Source organism: Aythya marila, assembly GCF_965140915.1.
Source record: "Aythya marila genome assembly, chromosome: 26".
Lineage (NCBI taxonomy): Eukaryota > Metazoa > Chordata > Aves > Anseriformes > Anatidae > Aythya > Aythya marila.
The window spans coordinates 2,566,773-2,586,443 of NC_139067.1; the positions used below are offsets into that span (position 1 = coordinate 2,566,773).

Sequence of the window (19,671 nt, forward strand, 5' to 3'; positions counted from 1 at the left end):
CAAGCAAGAGCCTCGTATCTTCAGCAGAGCACAGCCCCGTAAGCTTCCTAATTTTTTTTTTCCACACTACTTTTAAACTAACCCTTCAGTTTCCTTCCTCCTTAATGGCTCACTGCTCCAGCAAAGCCTGCAGCCAGCGGCTCCCCGGCTGCTCCAGCAGCAGGAGCGGCCGCAGGTGAGTCCCAGCGGGCGGAGCCGAGCCGAGCCGAGCCGTGCCGGGCCGCCCCCGGCCTTGTTCCCTCCCCTCTGCTCCGCTCCTTGCCGCTCGGCGGCGGCCGGCACTCGGGCGGCTGCGGGCAGTTGTCCCGCATGGCGGAGCGGCCCGGGCCGGGAGGCGGTGGCACAGGGACCGAGCCGGGCCGAGCCGAGCCGGGGGAAGCGCCGCCGGGATGGCCCGCTGGATCCCCACCAAGCGGGAGAAGTACGGCGTCGGTGAGTGCCAGCCCCAGCTGCTCCCCCCTTTCCCTTTTCCCTTGCTTCCCCCTTTCCCTGCTCCCCCTTTCCCTGCACCCCTTTTCCTTGCTTTCCCTTTCCCTGCTCCCCCCTTTCCTTGCTCCCCCTTCGCAGCTCCCTGTGCCTCCCCCCCCCCCCAAGCCCTCCCCATGCAGCACCTCCCTTCGCTTCCCCTGCTCGGTGGCTTTTCTTCCTCCCCTGCTGCTCAGCCCGCAGACCCTCGGTTCCTTTCTCCTCCCCACACTTCCTCCACTGCTACCTTCTTTTTTCCCCCAGTTTCTGCCCTCTTCCACTTTCAAGTTTCAGCCGCCGGCATCCACTCTTTGGACCCGTGGGGATGGAGGCTGCGTTCAGCGCCCGCCCTTGGAGCTCTGGGTCTGTGGGCTCAGGACTGACCTTTGTAGTTTTGCCTCTGCAGCGTGTTTAACAGCACGGAGAGATCTAATGTAGCAGCAGAAATGCCTGCTGTTGTCCCCAAACGGAGCTGTGGATAGGAAAAGTAACGCCAGGATAAGAAGTTTGCAGTGTGGGAATTGGGGATTCTGGGGGATGGCTTTGCAGGGGGGTGGAAATCTTGACAGTGATATTTTGAGGTGAGGGGAGGAGCAGCGAAGGCTTAACTGGCACCTTGTGCCTTCTGCCCTGTCCCGATAACAATTAAAAGGAGGAGGTTGGACAGTGGCTTGCCTCTCTCTAGGCGGAACATAACCAGTGGTGCTGCCGATAAGTTCCCATTTTCTTGCAAGCGTGACAAATCAAAAACCACACAATTCTGAGGTTGATTGCAAGAATTGGACGGGAACGATATGCAGGAAGCCATGACTGACACACAGCTCCTTACAGTTTATTTTAATGCAGGGCGCTCTTTTGTGCCCTGTGGGTTCCTCGGTGGACTTTTTTTGATGTGAGGCAAATTTCTCATTTCATGCTTGCCAAGTGTCAGTTGCCCCAGCTCCCATGAGGTTGCTTGTTCAAGTTCAGTCCTTGGGCTGAAAAATGAGGGACCTCATCCAGCGCAGCTTTGCGTAGTGACTCTGAAAACCAACTCGATTGCAAAGTGGCTTTGCAGGGAGGCAGCCTGCTCCTTGCAGGGCTGTGGCTTAAGTTTGGCTAAATAGCTTCAGAGGTACCGTATGCAGCACGGCCTTATCTAGTTCTGCTCTGGTAACCAGGAGGGTGTGGAGTGCTGTACGCCCTGAACTTTGCTTCTTTCTGGGCAGCCAACAGCCCAGGCTGTTTGTACGTGGCAGCCCGTGTGTATGACTTAGTGAGATTACTCCAAGCGTCAGGAATTAAAAATGTTGGGTATTACAACCAAATAAGCTGCATAATCATAATTGAATGGCTGGGCTAGATCGTTGTGTGTTTTTTCTTTTTTTTTCTGTGCCCTTTTTTTTTTTTTTTAAGCGCAGCTTTGAGTAAGGCTCTGCTACCTGAAGAATGTCCTTGGGCAGCGGGATGAATCAGAGGCACTCCTCTAGTCAACATTTCATCTTGCTTCCGGGGTGATTTTTGTGTGCTGGCTTCAGCCAATTGCTGATTAGGACATCTCCTCTCCACAAAGGGCACTGGCTTGTGAGTAAGCAGGGTGGAGGAAAAATTACCTCTTCCCTTATGTTGCCGACCAAAAAGTGCTGGTGGGAAGCGTCCCCGTAGGTCTGTGCGTTCAGACAGCTGTGTGAAAAGGATGCTCACTTCCCCTGCCTGCAGACTCATGGACCAAACTGACCTAGAGGCTGTACTGCTTCCACTCTTGCTTTTATTTTGCAACACAGCTGATGGAGTTAATTCCCAGGCAGTAAACAGAATTATTTATGCAGTGACAAATTTTATCAGGCAGTGTCTGATAGGTGGTGTTAATGAATCTTAATTTGGTCAGTTTGATATTTGCAGAGCTGTCAGTTTCCCGTCTGCAGTTGCATCCTGTGCCCTGTTAAAGCTTTGCTCTCAGGTGCCAGTCCTCTCTGCATTCCTGCTTAATGTGACTGTCAGAAACAATAATCAGGCCTACTCGTCATAGGCAGGCTAAGCGTGTTCATGGCTGTTTGTAGGATCTCAATTTCAGTCTGTAGGGGTACTAATACTTGGGATAGAGTGTAGACTGATCACATGAGATGGAAAAGATCCACTTCTGTATGGAAAAGTGCAGAGCAGGGGCATTAAGCTTCTTCTCCTGATGCCTCAATCTCAAGAAATTGACGTGGGTTGAAAGGAAATTGTGAGCCTCTTGTGCTGATAATGTCTGCTAGCCAGGGTGCCTGGTGCTACAAAATATATGAAGGTGGCTGCGACGAGGGCAATGCCACTGGTTCTTGTAGTGTGGGCCCGTGGAGGGTAAGAACTTCACTCACTGGTAGCGTGGGCAAGTTGATGGTTGTGAAGTGTAAAGCTAGAAGTTCATTCCTTTTAGAAACAACAAACACACGCTGGGTTTGTTAGTAATCTGCACTTTGGAAACTAACCCAGAGCTGCTCGCTTTTTTATTTATTTTTTAAATACACCCCTGTAAATCATACCAGCACAGTAGGAAATTCCGAGAAGTTAACGGTGTGACTCAGTGTCACTTGTCTAATCTTGGCGGTTCGGTTCAGAATGGTTTATCTCCTGGGTTATATTCTACAGATTGAGGGTTCAAATGGATTTGCTGCCTTCCAGGAGTTTTGTTCTCAATTGGTTAAACCTGTGAGTGCTACCTTTAGCGTGGATACTGCTGATGGCATATGGACTGAGTTTGAAACTGGAAATTACAGCATCCTAAGGGAAACATACGTGAGAGGCAAATGACTTTCAGTTTCTCACTCTCGATGACTTTTCAACCCAGTAACAGATGTGAGTTTGGAACCTTCAGCCTTGTAAAGGGACAGAAACACTGCTGATCGTCTGCTGGGCAACATCATGCCTTTTGAAGCAGCAATTGGGGGCCTCACTAAGCTTCCTTGCAATATGTTTCACCTCTAGGTTGGGAAGGAAAGATACCGAAGTTGGGCGGTCTTTGCTCCAGACTCAATGAAGTAGCCTATTCTTGGAGCAGTGCTTTTCTCAAAAAGAAGTTGGCACTTGCAGAATGGCTTTCACACAGACTCTGTTCTGTCAAAAGAGTTTGCACTGGAGGAAAGAATACCTGAATGGCTCCCCACAGCTTTTAACTTTTACTTTCTGCTTGTTTTAAAATGATTAACTTAGGGAATCCACAGTTATTTATTTTTTTTCCTGCTGGCAGTGACACAGGCTTGCATTAACTTTAGCTTAAGTATTCCACTTCAGTTGTAAAAGCAATTCTTTCTTCGGTCATCAACTGCTCTTAACCTGTAAGTGTTCTTTGTGGACTGGAAGAGACCGTGCTCTCGGTGCTTGGCTTCAGCATGAAGTATGAGAGAAATCTGGAGTCTGTGGAATGATAAGATCAGAGTCACAGAACGCTAGGGATTGGAAGGGACCTTGAAAGATCGTCTAGTCCAATCCCCCTGATAAGATGTTCTATTGCAGTGTATCCAGGCTGCTATCAGAAGTAGTTGGAGCCCGTTTTTTTGATTGCTGCCTCATGCAGTCTGAAAAAGCAGCAATGGCAGCGTGGTAAGCCAGGGCGGGGAACTGAGCCAGCCCAAAACCAGTTCAGAAATAAAAAGTGCTGGGTTTCCAGCCAGAGCAGTTTCCAGATGACAGCAGTGATGCGTCAGGTACGCATGCTTTCTATGTCTCCTCTGACTGTGAGCTAACAGGATGAGAAGTGTTTATTTACAGTTCTGTAGGTGATTTGTGTAGGTATCTACCCTTCAATCCACAAATATGGTCTCCTACAACAAGAATTCAACTGGAGTTCTGCTGAAAGAGCTTAGAGGCGTGAGGTCCAGAACAGCTCGTGTTCAGGTGAGGTTGGTGGCTTGCACCTGGAGGCACTGCTGTGGTCACCTCTTGAAATGTCTCTTCACCCAGAATTTGGGGATAACAGCTGCTCATAGAGCTTGTGTGGTGGGACTGGGCAGGTTATCGTGCCTGAGCCTCTGCAGTTGAAGGCTGTAATGGAACATTTGCTCCACACACCACGAAATGCTTCAATCCAACAGCAAGCTTAGAGCTTGCAGCAAAAGGCTGAAAGCCACAAATTGCCATGTTCTGCTTGGAAGGAGCAGGAGAAACCAAAGGTATTATTTGTTGCCTATGGTCTTCCAAAATTGTTAGATGTATAACTTCGTGTGTTATTATGAGCCCAGAAAACTTCACTGGTCAATGAGGTGTATCAATGAATTGTTTGTATTTTAGTAATCCTTATAGACTCAAAATCAGTTGTGTTTTGGGTAGAAAGTGTCGTAAAATGTTGGGCCCAAGGGAATCTAATTGAACAAAGCACTTCAAGTAGTTTAGTGGAAAGTATTTTGGTTCGTTTTTAAAGAAAAAAGTTGAGAAACTTTTGGGCAGCTCTAATTCCCAAGCTTTCTCTGCCTCTTCACATCCCATTCCAGGGATTTACATGTTGTATTCCAGCTATGCAAATACACGGGTGGCTGTTTGAAAGGGGCTGGCTTGTTTTGATCCAGTTCCAAAAGCAGCGGGGCCATTTGCTAGGGCTGAAATACCTCGGCCATGTTACCAAGAGCAGCTATTTGTTACAGGGGCAAGTAGCAGCCCCCAAGTTTTCAATCTATCATCTTTTATTGGGTGGGGGGGTGTTGAATAGATTTTTATTTTTTTAACAGACAGGTAATTACCCCTAATAGTTATTGGTGACCTTTTAAACCCATTATATTTCTCCCTGCTGGAGGGACCAGCATGTAGGACTATTCTCGTCGCAAAGAAGTATTTACTCTGCTGAAATACCATGTGGTGGTTGAGTTACAATCAGCTGCGTCATGTCTTAGGAATGGCAGTAATTTTTCAAATGTAAACCAGTCCCTGGCAGCTACATTTGTGATTTATGTGAGCAGAAATGCAAAGGATCAGAGAGGAAGAGAGAGTGCTGCAGAATAAGATTTTCTTACTAATGGTTTGATTTGTGATGACTTCTGATACGCTTGGCCATCAGGTCTTGGTTTCATGTTCAGACTTCATATATCTTCTGCAAAGTTGTCTCGAAATCCAGTCTGTGATCAAAGGAGGCTCACAGCACTGATAGCAGTACATCATGTCAAATTAGAGCAAATTTCATATTTGTTTCAACTTGCTGCTTGCCTTGTGCTCCCCTTCCTGCAGGCTGCTGCTAATTGGCAACGTTAAGTGCACTCTGGTGTGCTGCTTTCCTGCCCAGGCTCCAGAAGGATGCAAGAATCTGGCTGCATCTGGATGCAAGAGTACCTGGCTGTACGAGCAGCCCAGATTAAGGTTTTTTTTTTTTTTTTTTTTTTTTTTCTTTTCAGAAAAGTGTGCTTAAGGATATCAAATTAGACATTTAGACCTACGTCAGGTTAGGTTCATGGGAGATGTTGCTTAAAAAGGGGGGAAAATGATACAATGATAATATATTTACCTAAATGAGTGCAAAACTGATGGACAATATTCATGCAGGGTTTAAGGTGGATTTATTTGGATTGCAGCTAATCGGTTAGGAATAAGTTCAGGCTGGATTGAAGGTCCATGTATTGCCATGTGGGCAGCAACAGATTATTTTTTTTATTTCAGAAGGAATACCTAAAACTTACATCACTTCAGTAGATGTTTATGTATAGAAAAGCACTGAGTGGTTTTATGCACCTGGTTTGTCAATGCATTATCTTATTAAGCATCCTCTTTTTTTTTTTCTTTTTCTTTTTTTTTTTTTCTTTCTTTTTAATGTGATTTAACCTTTTCCTTTACATTAGGGCAAAATACTGTAAGGACTGAAGAAAAAGCCATGTCATTCATGTCTTATTGCATCTTGATTCCGTTTTCATCTCCTGTTTTTATATAACGCTTTCAACTGCATTAATACATCCTCATCCAAAAAGCACATTGCACTGCTTTTTGCTGACAGGCTGTTCTGAAACATGCACTTAACCTTTTTTCCTGCAAGCTCTCAGATTCAAGATTCTCACTCTCGCCTTGATTTCTAGAAAGTGAAGTTAGTCTCCCAGTGGCTTTCACTCAACACAAAATAAACGGGTCGTGTGCTTCAGAATTTGTTTGTACAAGCTTGCATCCTGTTCTCTTCTGTGTGTTTCTGAAAGGAACTTCATCTGTGCTAAATCGGTAAAAGAGCAGTCCAAATGCATGTGTCCAGTAAGTGGAAAATTCTTTATTTAGAAGAGGCTGTGAGGGAGGGGCAGTGCTTGAGACCACAGGGGGGGGAGCTCTCCTGAGCTATCTACCAGATTTTTTGTGCCTGTGTGTGTGTGTTCGTGCTTTTTTCACTTTTATTTTTGGTCAGGGTTGATAGAAATTCAGAGTTTTCACAACAGAACAGCTGAGCTGTGTTACTTTTTTCCAGGAATGGATGGAGAGAAGTACCTCTTAAGTCTTAGTGCAGCTGCTTAGCTTTTTTGTTCGCTTGTTTTTGTTTTCTGTTGTGTAAAGAATTATTGGATACTGCTCATTTCACTTGAAGAATGAGAAAGGAAAAAGAAAAAGAGATCTGATGAAGTGATTGCTTCCCAGCCCTCCTTCCCCTTACAGAAAGGAATGTGGAGAAGTGGCAGTAATGGAGTAATAGAAACAAGAAGCGTGCGGCCTTGAGGTGAAGCTGAATTACTGAACAAAGATGTAACAATGGAAATGGAGCATACGTGATAAAGATGAGCTGTGCCTGGCTGGATTTACGTGTGGGAGCAAATGTTAGGGAGAGGTTTTTTAAGAGCAGCGCTGTGTGTAGCCATTGGAACCAGGAAGGAACCTGTGCCTGCAGCAGCAATGGATTGGGGCTTTTGTACCCGGATTTTAACTGGAAGCCAGGCAGAGTTAACACCCCAAACCACGGACTGCTGAAAGCTGTGTTTCATTCACATCCTTGGAAAATTCCAGTTGTGGCTTCTTATCCAATTTTTAGATGGATCCCAGATCATGCTTAGGCATGCTTTGCTGTACTATTTTCTTCTGACATGTTTCTTTGTCAAAGGTGCAGAAACTTCCAAGTGCTGAGTGTAGCTGTGTTGCTGCAAGGTCTCTTCCCACCCCTGCATTTCCAGCATCCTTGTGTTCTCTCTCTTCATTCCTATCCATGTTACCAGTTTGTAACTTTCCAATTATTTCTGCCTGGGAACGAAGAGCTGACAGAGATTATTATGGGCAAGATTTGCCCAGTTGAAACTTTAAGGGCAGATAAGCGTTGTTGGGTGGGAACCCTGCCTGCCAAAATTTGCAGCTAGTCTCTCGAGTTACAGCCATTGTCTCGCCGGCAGCAGCTCAGATTTGCAGATCATATCATCATGGCAGAACATTAGGTCAAGCCTGCCAGCTGTTTTATGGGTGCTTTCTGTATGTCAGCAGAGTATAATGCATCCCATTATTAGTCTTCTATAGGATTACTCATTTTTGCAAGTGCTTTAGTGTTTTTGAAGCTTACAGCACATAGCACAGAAGACCCTGTTGGGACAGCAAAAGAGCAACAACAAAACCAAACAATAAAAGTAAGGGGGGAGATTTAAATGTTTCTTTCAACTATGCATGGCCCAATACATGTTTTATTTGTGTTTACTTGCTGACAGCCAAGTAAATCTCAACGTGTTTGGAATCATTATTTTAAATTATATAGAAACAGCAGCAGTGCTGGATTTCAGTTTGCAGCCAGAGAATGAATAAATCAGCAGTCTGCTCTGCAGCTACGAGCAACCCTGGCTTCTTGAAGCTTACTGCCTTCGTAGCCTGCGTTGTAGTAATGAAAGGGAAGGAGGCACAGGTGGGAAAGCTCTGCAATCCATATGTAGTTATACTTTGTAATAGATGGTTTGTAGCTCTGGGCAAACCTTCCTAAGTCTGTGATAAGGACAGTGAGTTTAGCTTTCAGAATGCAAAGTGAAGATAGAATTAAAAACCTTACCTGTTTGCTAACAACAGTTGTTATAAATCCGAAGTCTAGAACTTAATAGCCTTAGGATTCGCTCTCCACAGAGGCTAAACAGCACTGTCTGACTTTGACTGGAGTGTTTCCCTTACCAGATTCCTAAAATTAGCTTTCTGATCTGTACTGTGTCTCAGTAAAAACAAAAAGCAGCCTGTTGCTCCTTTCTTTCCATGATAGAAAACAAAAATAAAGTTAAATTAACCTCTTAGTTCTAATGTACCTACAGAGTTTGTAGTGGAACCAATACAGGGAGATCTTGTAATTACAGAGCAAAATAGGGGTTGGTTTGTTTGTCTGTTTTTATTTTCCAGAATATCTAGAGCCTTCCCAGCTCTGTTTTCTCCAGGGCAGAGAGAAGCTACCGTGAACCCATTCCTGGTATATAAGTAGCTGTCTTCTTCTCTAGTGCTACGCACATTTTCCATAACTACTCGTGTTCTTCCTCCATTTGTTTATTATGATTTGTGTCTACCAGTTAATGTTGAAGGTAATTACTGCAAAGCTTTCAACAGGAAAGCTAAAAACCTTGGTGCTGTTGACAGCAAGAAGTTTGAACTCTTCAGAGCAATATCTGATGTTTTCTTTCTGAGTTAATGGTGGTATTTTTTCTTTAATTCTTTATTCTTTTTGTTATTTATTTTTATTCTTAATTCTTTAATCAGTTTTTTAAGTTCCTCAGTTTATCAGCTGTGTCTAAAGTTTATTTGGTGTGTAAGTTGACCATGCAACTTACTGCTCCCAGAGTCCTTTCTCTTTTTTTGCTAATCCGTATTAGCTTGAGTCTGTCTTCCCTTGCTTTTGGTGCTTACTGTATTTCTTAAGTAGTTCCCTGTGAAACTAATCCTCTGGACTTCAAAGGCACTGCTGACATGCAAAGGACTTGTACCCATTTCGTGGCTTATTCTTACTGTGCACAGTAGAAGCAATATTTGTGCAAGTGTCCTGTGACTTTTGGCTGCTCTAGTTCTGGGTATCGAGCCTGAGATGTGACGGTCTTGATTTTCAGGATCTGTCTCACTCCGTCTTCTTAACAGTCAAGCCTCTTTAGCTCTTGTGAAGCATCCAAAACTGCTGCTTGCATTCTGGAGCTTCTGCTGAGCTGTCTTCTGTTAATTAGATACCAGGCTAATTGTTCAGAGGTGTCAACAGGCTGGAAATACCAACCTCACTAGTACCGGCTGTGCTGCCTGGTTCTGAATTTCACACTGGCCTCTTGCACATTCCTGTAGTTCTTTTGCCATGGGGTTGTATTTGCTAGCACAAATACAGCTAGGAGCTATGGAAGTTACTGATGAAAGTTTATAAAAACTGGGAAAACTTCAACCAATTACAGATTGATCGAGAAAGAATACAGGTATAATAATCTCACCCTGTCATTAAAAAGTGGAAAAATATACAACAGAAATTTGTCAGAGTTTCTTTTATATGATAACATGGTAAAGGCACAAACATGGCTAAGCTTAAAACTGTCTTAGTCCAAAGTCATAAATGCATTTATCCCCTTGCTACCAAGTGAGGACTGTGTTTTCAGCTCCAGTGCATTTAATTTGTGGTAGAATGCCTAAAATAATGTCATGAATTTTGGTGCATTTGCCAGGAACATAAATAGGAATTACTGGACTGCTTTCTAGGTGGACAGTTCACTGCTGGCTTTAAAGACTGAGGGTGTTAAGAGTCCTCGTTGGACCAGTTGCAAATACAATTTAAGTTTCCAGCTTACATGATTTAAAAAAAGGTCTTTTTGGTACAGTACAGACTGTACCTCCTAGGAAGATCTCCCAGGAGTAGAGGGGGGGGCATTGTTCAGAGGATGAATTGCTCTGGCAGCCTCTTGAAGCTTTCAGATAGGCGTCTGGCACGTTGTCAGGATGTGTCTAAAAACAGTCGTGATGGTTCTGTGGAGAGTCTTTAGCCACTTCTTGCACTCTCATTTTTGGAGGTGTTGCCGCAATAAAAGTGGGCCTCGGCCTGGAAAGTGCTGAATCTGGGCAAAAATTTCCCTGAGATACGAAGGCGGTAGTAATAATTTTTTGTTCTTGGGAAGGGTGCTGCTTTGATCTCCCTGGTAATAAAACAGGTTATAACTTCAGTTAGATAGTTCTAATGCTGTTACAAACTGTCACAGATAAACAGGGGGCAATTTGTTAGGAAAGAGGGTTTGTGTGTGTGTTTGTGTGTGTGTGGTTGTATTTATTTATTTATAGGAGTACCTGCCTTAAATATCGGAGGTCTTACTCTTGCAGCACTTACATTTTCAGTGCTCTGACAGTGTAATGGGTGCTTCGAGCTACAGAGAAGTGGCGTTTAATGTACAGGAATAAAATGAAACCACGGACATCCATTATGGAGAGCAATCCATTCCAAAGCCCGTGTGGAATAGGAGGCACTAAAGGTCCAGAGGCCGACTGAAATCCCTCTGGTTATGCATATTAGAAATGCTACTGGTGTTAGTCCTGCCTGGATGAGTTATCTCAAGGGCGAGCTTCCACGGAGGGGCTGTCTGCTGGCAGCAGGGAAGCTTTTGGCAGCATATCCCGAGTTTCCTGAAATTAGAGTTGGCCAAGCCGTGCTATGGATTCATCTCATGCAAATTGTGAGAGCTCGTCTGTCTCTTTCCAAGCACATTGATGGAAAGGGGAAAGCATTGGAGGCCTGGGAACACTCGGACACAAATTTGTGTCTGTGTTCCTGGTGGGTTGGGGCTGCAGCTGGTGAAATGGGATCCCTTAGCTGTGTTTTCCCTGTGGGTCTGTCAGCTTGAGTTCAGGGTTGCTGTGTGTAGGTGTGATGCTAGCAGGAGACAATGCTGAAGGTTTAACTCAAGTGAACTTGATGGTGAAGACTAGCCTGTAGGCACACTTGGACTGCGTGCTCAAGTGTTTTACTCATTAGACCTCCTCTCATCTCTGCCCTCTCTCCCTCTGGAAGCAATGCATACAGTGAAAACTTATTAGATAGTAGCACTCAGTTCAGTACAGTAGTATTTCCAAGTTTTCTTTTAATTTCCTTTGATGTTTTGCCCAGTAAGATCTAGGACAGTAATTTAAAGCCAGTGGCAAATTCACTTAATTCTTTTGAAAGTGCCACACACTTTCAAGTTGGAAATTAGCTGAGTAGTCCAATTTATCAAGTGATGGCTGCTTTGGTGCGGTTTTTTGTTTGGTTCGTTCTTTTGTTTCTACAAATCTGCTTGAAAATTTTGTTTCAGAAGTTGCTCTTGTGCTATTTCTTTTTAGGCACAGAAAGTACACTTGCAGGATTGGAGGCAAAAGACAGGGTGATTACACACTTTGTAAAATGCAGCAGTGATTGTGTGTGCCTTGTGAGTGAGCATCTGTTTCTTCACAGGCCATAAAAATGGAAATGTTCAAAATCAGAGGTTACTTTTGTGAAAACTGGATTGAAACCCTCTAGTAGGTATGTGCAGTTGTCAACACCGGACTGGAAGCACTGCAGTATTCAGAAGGCTGTAGGTACGGACCCCTGTTCTGTAGGAGATAGCCCAGAGTGTTTATGTGCCTGTTCTCTTCCAAGGCTCTCCAAAATGGAAAGTGCAGAGAAGATGCATAATACTTCCAGGGCTTCTCATGATACCAGTGGGCCAACCTGAATACAAACCAGATTCAGACACAGCTAAAGCCAGTGGTAAAGCTGTTGAATTCTGGGATCATGTGACAGATGAAAGTGTTTTGAAGTTAGAACAATGCTTTAAAGGACAAGGCTGTGATTTAATATATCTTTGGGAAAATACTAGTCTTTCAGGCTAGGTGTTACTGCTCAGATTTCAAAGAGGCAAAATAAACCTGCAAGGCGTGGAAGATACACACCTTACAATAATATCAGGCACCTATTAAGCTAACGAGATCTGTAAGTCACCTGTCATTATGGTATCCAGTTCCTGTAGCCTCGCCAGTAGATGAAAAGGAGCAGTCTTGTGTTGGATCCTGTGTATTGGGAAGGTCGCTGTGTCACAAACAGTTAAATGTATGTCGTGGTGACTGAATGAAATAATTAACACACCAGATTGATGTGTTTTGTGAAGTTAGAGCTGGTGAAGGATGCAGCTTTGATAGCACCAGGATCTGAGACCTCTCAGATTGCAGTATTAATAACAACATCGGCAGCTGTTGCGGCACCTTTCCTCCCTGAGCCAGCTTCATGCTGCTCAGAATTGAGTACCGCTCCGAACGACAGCTTAGTGTCACTGGTGGCTTTTCCCCTTTATCAACTAAAGGAAGGTTGGCTCGATTAAGCAGCAAGATCTTCTGGCAGCTGGACTGTGAACCGTGAAGTCAAGGCACACCTTCCAGACCCAACAAGCAGTGCGTTGTCATCTTTATGGACTTAGGAGCTGCTTGTAGCACGTGAGTGCCAGATTGGCTGCTCCTGCACGTGTTCATTCCCCTTGAACACCGACATGCTATTGCTCGTTGTTTGGTTTAAATCAACCAGACCTGGAATAGACCATGGCCTTAAAAGTGTCTTACACTGACATTAACACTTTGTGATTTTATCTTTCCTTTGTAAGTTTGCACACCGTTAGGTGGGCAGCAGTACTGACTGCAGGAGGTAGATGGAGGCTGGTAGAGCAACACGAACAAAGCCAAGGGCTTTCCTCTTAAGTATGGTCTAGGTAAGCTTGCAGACATCCTTAAATGATTGTAGAAAGAAGATGGATCAAGGCAGCCTGAAAAAAAGTTCATAAAAGTGTAAATCTTCAAGAAGAGAGAGGCCAGGCTATTTTCTTTTTCTGTGTATCTGCAAAAGGGGATATTTCATGATGTTCCAAGGAAGCTAGAATTGTAGGGCTAGTAGAAGGAAATTCATTTTGATAAATCAAGCACTGGGATACATTGTCTGTAGTGTAGGAGTTGGCTCCCACACTGGTTCTGATTTATTCCTCCATTGGCTCACAGCATTCCCTCTTACTCCAGACATAAGCTGAGACAGCTAATGTAGATTAATTCTTTATCTGAGCTTAAAACCCCTAAGGGCTCTTTAGAGTGAAAATAACAAAAGGAAGTAGAGAGCCTGGTGAAGAAAATTACACAGCTAACAATTGTGTGTGTGTTACCTATATAAATGCTACTTCCTACTATGTACTGTGACTCTGCTGTGCATTATTCTGGTACTTATTTTCAGGAAGATAGTTTAGAAAATTACTATGCATGTAAAAACAGCAGATACACGTCTGTGTGAATGCCCAAGTGTGTTTGGCTAGACTTGGTTTCTGGTGGGTTTCCTACGGTAGGTTTTCTTTGCTGTTGGTTTCCATGGCCTCGTTTGAGGAGAAGGCAGCGAGAGAGGCTAAGACTAAATTTCTTTTGTCTGGGCAAAATGTGGGACTAAGTGGGTGAGATTTCAAGGCTTGTGCAAGTGTTGTATCTGCCCATACAGACACTGGTTTAGTATGTCATAGTGCTATAACCAAAACGCTCCGTGGCCTTCCTCTGCTAGCCACTGATACAAAAGTAAGCCCAGAAAAGTCACTGCTCATCAGGAAAACTTACTGTACAGTCTTGTCAGCGTAACTGGGGTATCTGTGTGGCTCAGATCACTGAAGCAGCTGCAGTCTGGCTAATTCTACCCCAAGCATGCTTAGGAAGAGGCAGAGCAGTTTATGCTGAGATGATATTACTGATACCAATATTAGCATTATGGTTAGGACATATATCTCTATCCTTTATTGCAGGATAGATGTACCGTGGGAACAGAATCTCCTTTATTTTCAGGCAGCTGCCACTGTGGTGTAAACGCTTTGCAATAAATAATTGAAGGGAAGATGACTAATGGGAATTCTGTAGGCATGAAAAGATGGAGATTATTTCTTTTTCCTTTATAACCAGTATGTCTTTTGCTTCAATAGTTCTGAATCATCTCAGCTTGCCCGATCCGAATCTACTAAGAATCTCTAATTAAAGCACAGGGGCTAATTTGTCATTGGGACTGCTGCTTGATGCAGAGCATTGTTGTGGAACCAACTGTGGTTTTTGTTGGTAGAGTGCAAAGCCATCAGAGACCATTAGATCATCTAGTTGGAACATTTATGTAATGCTTGTGAAGCCGTCCCTTTTCCCATGGGTGAGGTCGTTAAGTTGGGTTTCTCTAAAGCAATCCAGGCTTTGAGAGATTAAACCATTGATCCTAGCGTATGATCCACAGGCTGTGATGGAGAAGGATGGGAATATCCAAATGTTGGTGGTAGCGTGACTGAAGAGGAAATCTTGCCCAATCCCAAATCTGGCAATCAGAGCACTTGTGCAGGGCAGACTGTAAAACCTTAGATTATTAGCCTGTCCCATCTCCAGGATAATACTCTGATATTCAGAAGAAATCAGAAACATCTTAGCATGCTTTTTATCAGCTGGGTTTCTGGAATCACACTTGGCAGGAGAGCAGCTCCCATCCCTGTTTGGATTTGGTTATTGGCATAGTCTTAGGCTGGACTCTGGGTGTTAGAAGCATGTTGAGGACAGCGTGAATCCTCCTGCTCTTCTCATGGTACATGGAAGGAATTAACCAAAAGTGACAATTTTGGAATTCAAATTAGAAAGGCCATACTATATTTTCATGTATAGGCAGATTATCTAGTTTCTCAGTTCATTTTTAATGCTCATTTTTTAAGATAACTATGAATGATTTTAAGGATAAGTAAGAATCCTTCCAAATGTACTCCTGTGCAAGAAGTCTGCCTGAATCAGTAAGATGGTCAAGGTCTACCTCTAGCTCATCAAATGATTGACTCTGAAGCTTAATAATGGCTGTTAATTAAGCCTTCTTATCCAAATAATGCCACTATTCTGCTTTACATTCAAAATACTGAGCATTCGCTTTGAAGTTTGCAGAATCGAGGCCGAATGTCAGCCTCAGCCATTTCAGAAGGGGTCATTTTTTGCCTAACAGCATGTATGTTTCCCAGTGTTGAACCATGACTTGCTTTTCTCTGAAGATATCTGCCACACAAATCTTAATTATGCTATTTTCAAATTTTCAGACACAAATTCCTGGGTAGTACAAGACAGTTTTTTGCTCAAACATCAAAAAGCCTTTGTTCCCATTAAGAATTAATTCCTTGGGCAGTTCCTTGTTTTCTAAATAAAGCCACTGTTTTTTTGGTTACGTCTTGGCAGCAGACAGCATACCAGGCTTCTCCGAATGGGCCTGTCCAGCCTAAATGCCATTTCTTAACACAGGGCTGTTGCAGCATGAAGGCACATACTTCTGGTTCCGTACAGAAGTTTTTGACTCCTCGCTTGAAAGATGTAATGAGACGAAGTCTGGTTGTTGCTGCAGCACTGAATGTGATTCTTTGTTCGGAGGAAGCAAGGCGCAGCCCTCTCCTATCAGATAGTGGCGAGGGCAGACTTCAGAGAAGTGGGACGTGGTATTTGGAAGCTGTTATCGGGTCTCTGGGATGGGTGGAGGGGTGGTTATTTTGAGCCCAGTAAGAAATAGCGGATCTGGCAGTGGCTGTGTTTTCCAGGCCAATAATCCACTTTTCAAATACGTTTAAGCAAGTTACTCTGCTTTGAATTAAACACAAAATGGTAGGTGACAGTTTCTGCCTCATTCATTTTCGTTTCAGATGTTTTAGCTAAGCTTCCCTTTTCAAGCTGTCTTGAAAATGAATTATGCTCTTATGGCTAAAATGGCTCAAGGAATTAATATTTAGTTTTCATGAGTGTGCTGCAGGTGAAGTCTATGTGCCGTTCAGTTCTGCCTCCAATTTCCCTGCATGTAAGAGAGAACAATCACTACCTTTCTGTCGTGTGTCAGTGCTGTTATGTGAAAGGTGCTGCGTTAGTGCAGGAGGTCACTTCTCCAGGGATGTATGTGTTCAGCTGCACTCTGAAGAGCTGATACAAGTGGCACTGGAGCTGGTGGCACTGTCACCTTCCTCCCAAATGAATGGTGCCAATAGGAACTGAAGGAGTAAGCCTGACACTGCTTTCGTTGAAATATTTGCCAAAACTCCCACTGGTTTCACTAAAAGCCAGGTCAGGCTCACTTTATTGCTGACAGACCTCTGGTGAATCAGGAATGTGCTGTGATTAATCTTGTCCCTTCGTCCAGCTGGAGATTGACAACGGAAGCTGCTCTTCCCATCAGAACCCTGCCCTGTGCCAGCCTGCATCCAACTCTGCTTTCTCAGAAGCCTCCAGCTCACCACTAGCTATTGCTCAGCGCCCTGGAAAGCCCAGGCTGCCCTGGAGGTGTCCTTTGCCACACATTGCTCATGGTGCTGACTGTTGGGTGATGCTTCAGACCGAGCCGTGCACCCCCTGACATCCCCGTTGCTCACCCAGTTGTGCAATGCCTGGGGAGTTCCTCCAGATCTGTTTGAGGAGTCGCCTTCTGCCCTGGAGCATGAGAATTGCTTCTTATCTTCACCTACGTAACTCTGGCTGCTGTCATCGGCCATAAAGTTATCTGTTGCCCTCTTCAAACCACCTCCCGCGTTTACTTCGCTGACCTTCCCTGCCGGTGAAGTGCTCAGGCTGAATGCACAGCTGAGGAAAATATTTCCTAAACCTACTTGCTGCTAAACAAACTGGGGAGCCTTCTTCATGCAAATCAAATGATACAACACATCGCCTGTAGTTATACTTGAAGAATAAGTTCATTAAAACAAACCCAGTATCTCTTAAGGATCGGGGTTTTCTTCTCTGCCTCTTTGTTCAGAATAAATCTGTTAGACTTCAGTGCTGCTTTTCATTCAGGGCAACAAAAGGAGCAGAAAGGCTGTTCTGAAGTGAATTTCAAAGGACAAAATCTCAATGGAAGTTTAACTTGAAGGGAAAAGACTTAACTTCACATATTCCTACAAATTCTGTGACAAAAGTCTTTTTCTTTTTTTTTTTTTTCCTTCTTCCCTCCTTGCAGCATTGTCAGGTTTTCGTAGGAAGGATTTTTATTTTTTCGTGCCGTGGCCGTGTTTGTTATGTGTGGCTTCCTTTTCCTTTCAAGTTGGAAGGAGGTCAGATTAAATACACATGATGAAAAAGAGGCTAAACAGTTCAAATAACTGCGGACGGACAGTTTCAGACGGGGCTGACTTGGAGCAGCAGGAAGCATCGGTTGCAAACAGCAGAGCTCCCAGGGAAAATATGCCAGCAATTTGTCTTTTATAACCTTGCACATAACCGTTGGGTAGGAGACTTTATATACAGTGGCCCTCTGTTCTTGCTTCATTCAGTCTAGCAAAGCAAGATATTAACAAATCTCGCCTGCCTTTGATGTACGGTGGTAGAAGCATGTTCCTTCAGCTTGTAAGTGCTACATTTGGGGATGAGAAATCTTCCCTATAAAGCAGGGAGGGAGAAAAGGGAGTTGTATAGATAGTTGTTTCTCTTGGGGCTGTTGTGCTTTTGGAGGGGAAGGGAGCTGCGTTCAGTGCTCCCTCTTCTCGGGGCTGTTGTGCTCTTGGCTTTTGAATGAGCTGCCTGTGCTCTCCAAAGAAAGGCTCGTCTGATGCCCGCCCACCTTTCTGTTGGGTGCTTGGTGCTGCTCAAACTGCTTTTGTCCGAAGCTAAAGCAGCAATTTTATGGAAAAATACAGGCTTGTGCTTATAGAATGTCTGTTTGTCCCAAAGAAACCCCAGGCAGCTAGAAATAATGTGTAGGAAACCCTACAGGGATAAGCACAAGTGCATTCCCACAAGGCAGCCGTTCCTCGCGTCAAGCCCAGCCCTGAAACAATCATTTGAAGGCAGCAAATAAAGCAGGGAGCCTGCAACTACGGGAGGAAACTTCGGAAGACGCAATGTCATCAGCCAAGCTGGGAACAGGCTAAGATGCTGCTGTTTAAATCTCTTAAGTCTGGCAGCGCGATGGGATTAGTGGTGTCCGTCTGCATGCTGCTCGGTGCCTGGCTTCACCCAGGGAGCGACACCTTGTGTGCTGTGTCCCCGTGCCGGCACTCAGAAGGAAGCCTGGATGGTTTTATTGATCCAAACCCCTTCCTGCTCCACCTGGGGGAGATTTGGGGCTGCCCGATCCAAGCAGGGGCTCGCAGTGTCCCCGCTTAACTTCGGGATTTGGCAGGTTTACTGCTGCAGGAGGCACGGCCGTGGGGAGTTTGCTTTCCTTTGGGCCAGGCGCTGCACTTTTCTGCTGACCTCCACAGATCCTGGCGGAATTATTTGCTGCATCCAGCAGAATGGTTTCTTTTTAACCGACTCAAATCCAACATTAACTGGTTCTTCTCCCAGATGAATGCTCCCGGTGCCTGGCAATACGCGGCGCTCCTCAGCACAACGCTCTGATTTCTGCGGTCATGTTTGTCTTCCCATAAACATTATACAAGTTTTTCTGCAAAAATATCAATGGAATTTTTTCCCTCTAGGGGCGTTCACAGTGTCTGAGCCGACTGTCCAGCTCACCAGTCAGTTTTGAGTATCTTGGCTTAATACATTATGGTTGGATATTGAAGGGTATATATAAGATGCTGAAGCAGCGCCATATAAGCCTGGTACCATCCCTGCAACCCCCTTAAAAACAGTGCAATAATTACACACACGCCCCATGAGGGTCTCTGCAGGCACTGGAAGTCACAGCAGGCATGAATTAGGGCCACGGCGGACATGCACTGCCCCTGCAGCTTAAAAAAATAAGTGCCTGTTAGCGATCAGGGGTTCCTGCAGATATTGCAGTGAACTGACACAGCCTGCCAGCCTCTGCTGGATTATTTATAGTTACGATATTTTAAAGAAAGTTAGTATATTTGAGATAATTTCCGGTGTGGTAAGCCACAGTCATTTGTTTGCCCTGGATCCTTGCCAGGAGGCGATATACCTCATCTTGCGGAAACGATAGGCATTTGATGCGAATTTCCTGACACAGGAGCTGGAGTTTTTATATTTAATTTTCAGAGTGTTCTTCAAATACAAACCCGCTGAAGGCTGAGGAATTTTCCCAAAGCCCTCTGAAAAAGCGTGCCTGATTTATTTGCCTTATAAACATTGTGCTTGCTTCACTAATACATTTTCTTGGGAAAATGCTTTTTAGAGATGTAAATACGATATTTCTATATGAGAAGGTCACACTGCTATATTTAAGATGTGGATTTTATCATCCCTACTTACACCAGTGCTAACCAACTAACTAAGGTCATCTCATTTCGGTAAAGGATTGCTCTATTCTGACTTTGATTTATCAATTAATTGAACCATAGCAAAGCATTTTCCTGGCTGCTTGAGGCAGCTTTTTACTTGAATTGTTTTGAAAGCAAATTCAAAGGGAGCTTTCTCATC

At 44.3% G+C, this 19,671-nt stretch overlaps 1 protein-coding gene across 2 annotated transcripts in view; it reads left to right on the forward strand.

Annotated features, from left to right (window-relative positions):
• The first annotated feature begins 262 nt into the window (after nucleotides 1-262).
• DOCK5 (dedicator of cytokinesis 5) overlaps nucleotides 263-19,671 on the forward strand; it is an 85,111-nt gene continuing 65,702 nt past the window's right edge. For both annotated transcript variants that reach the window (XR_014319085.1, XM_082779624.1), the window contains exon 1: nucleotides 263-432. Coding sequence is in view for 1 of the 2 variants with exons in the window: in XM_082779624.1 (XP_082635750.1) it covers nucleotides 390-432 (43 nt within the window). In the remaining variant the exon portion in view is untranslated. The remainder of the gene's footprint in view (nucleotides 433-19,671) is intronic.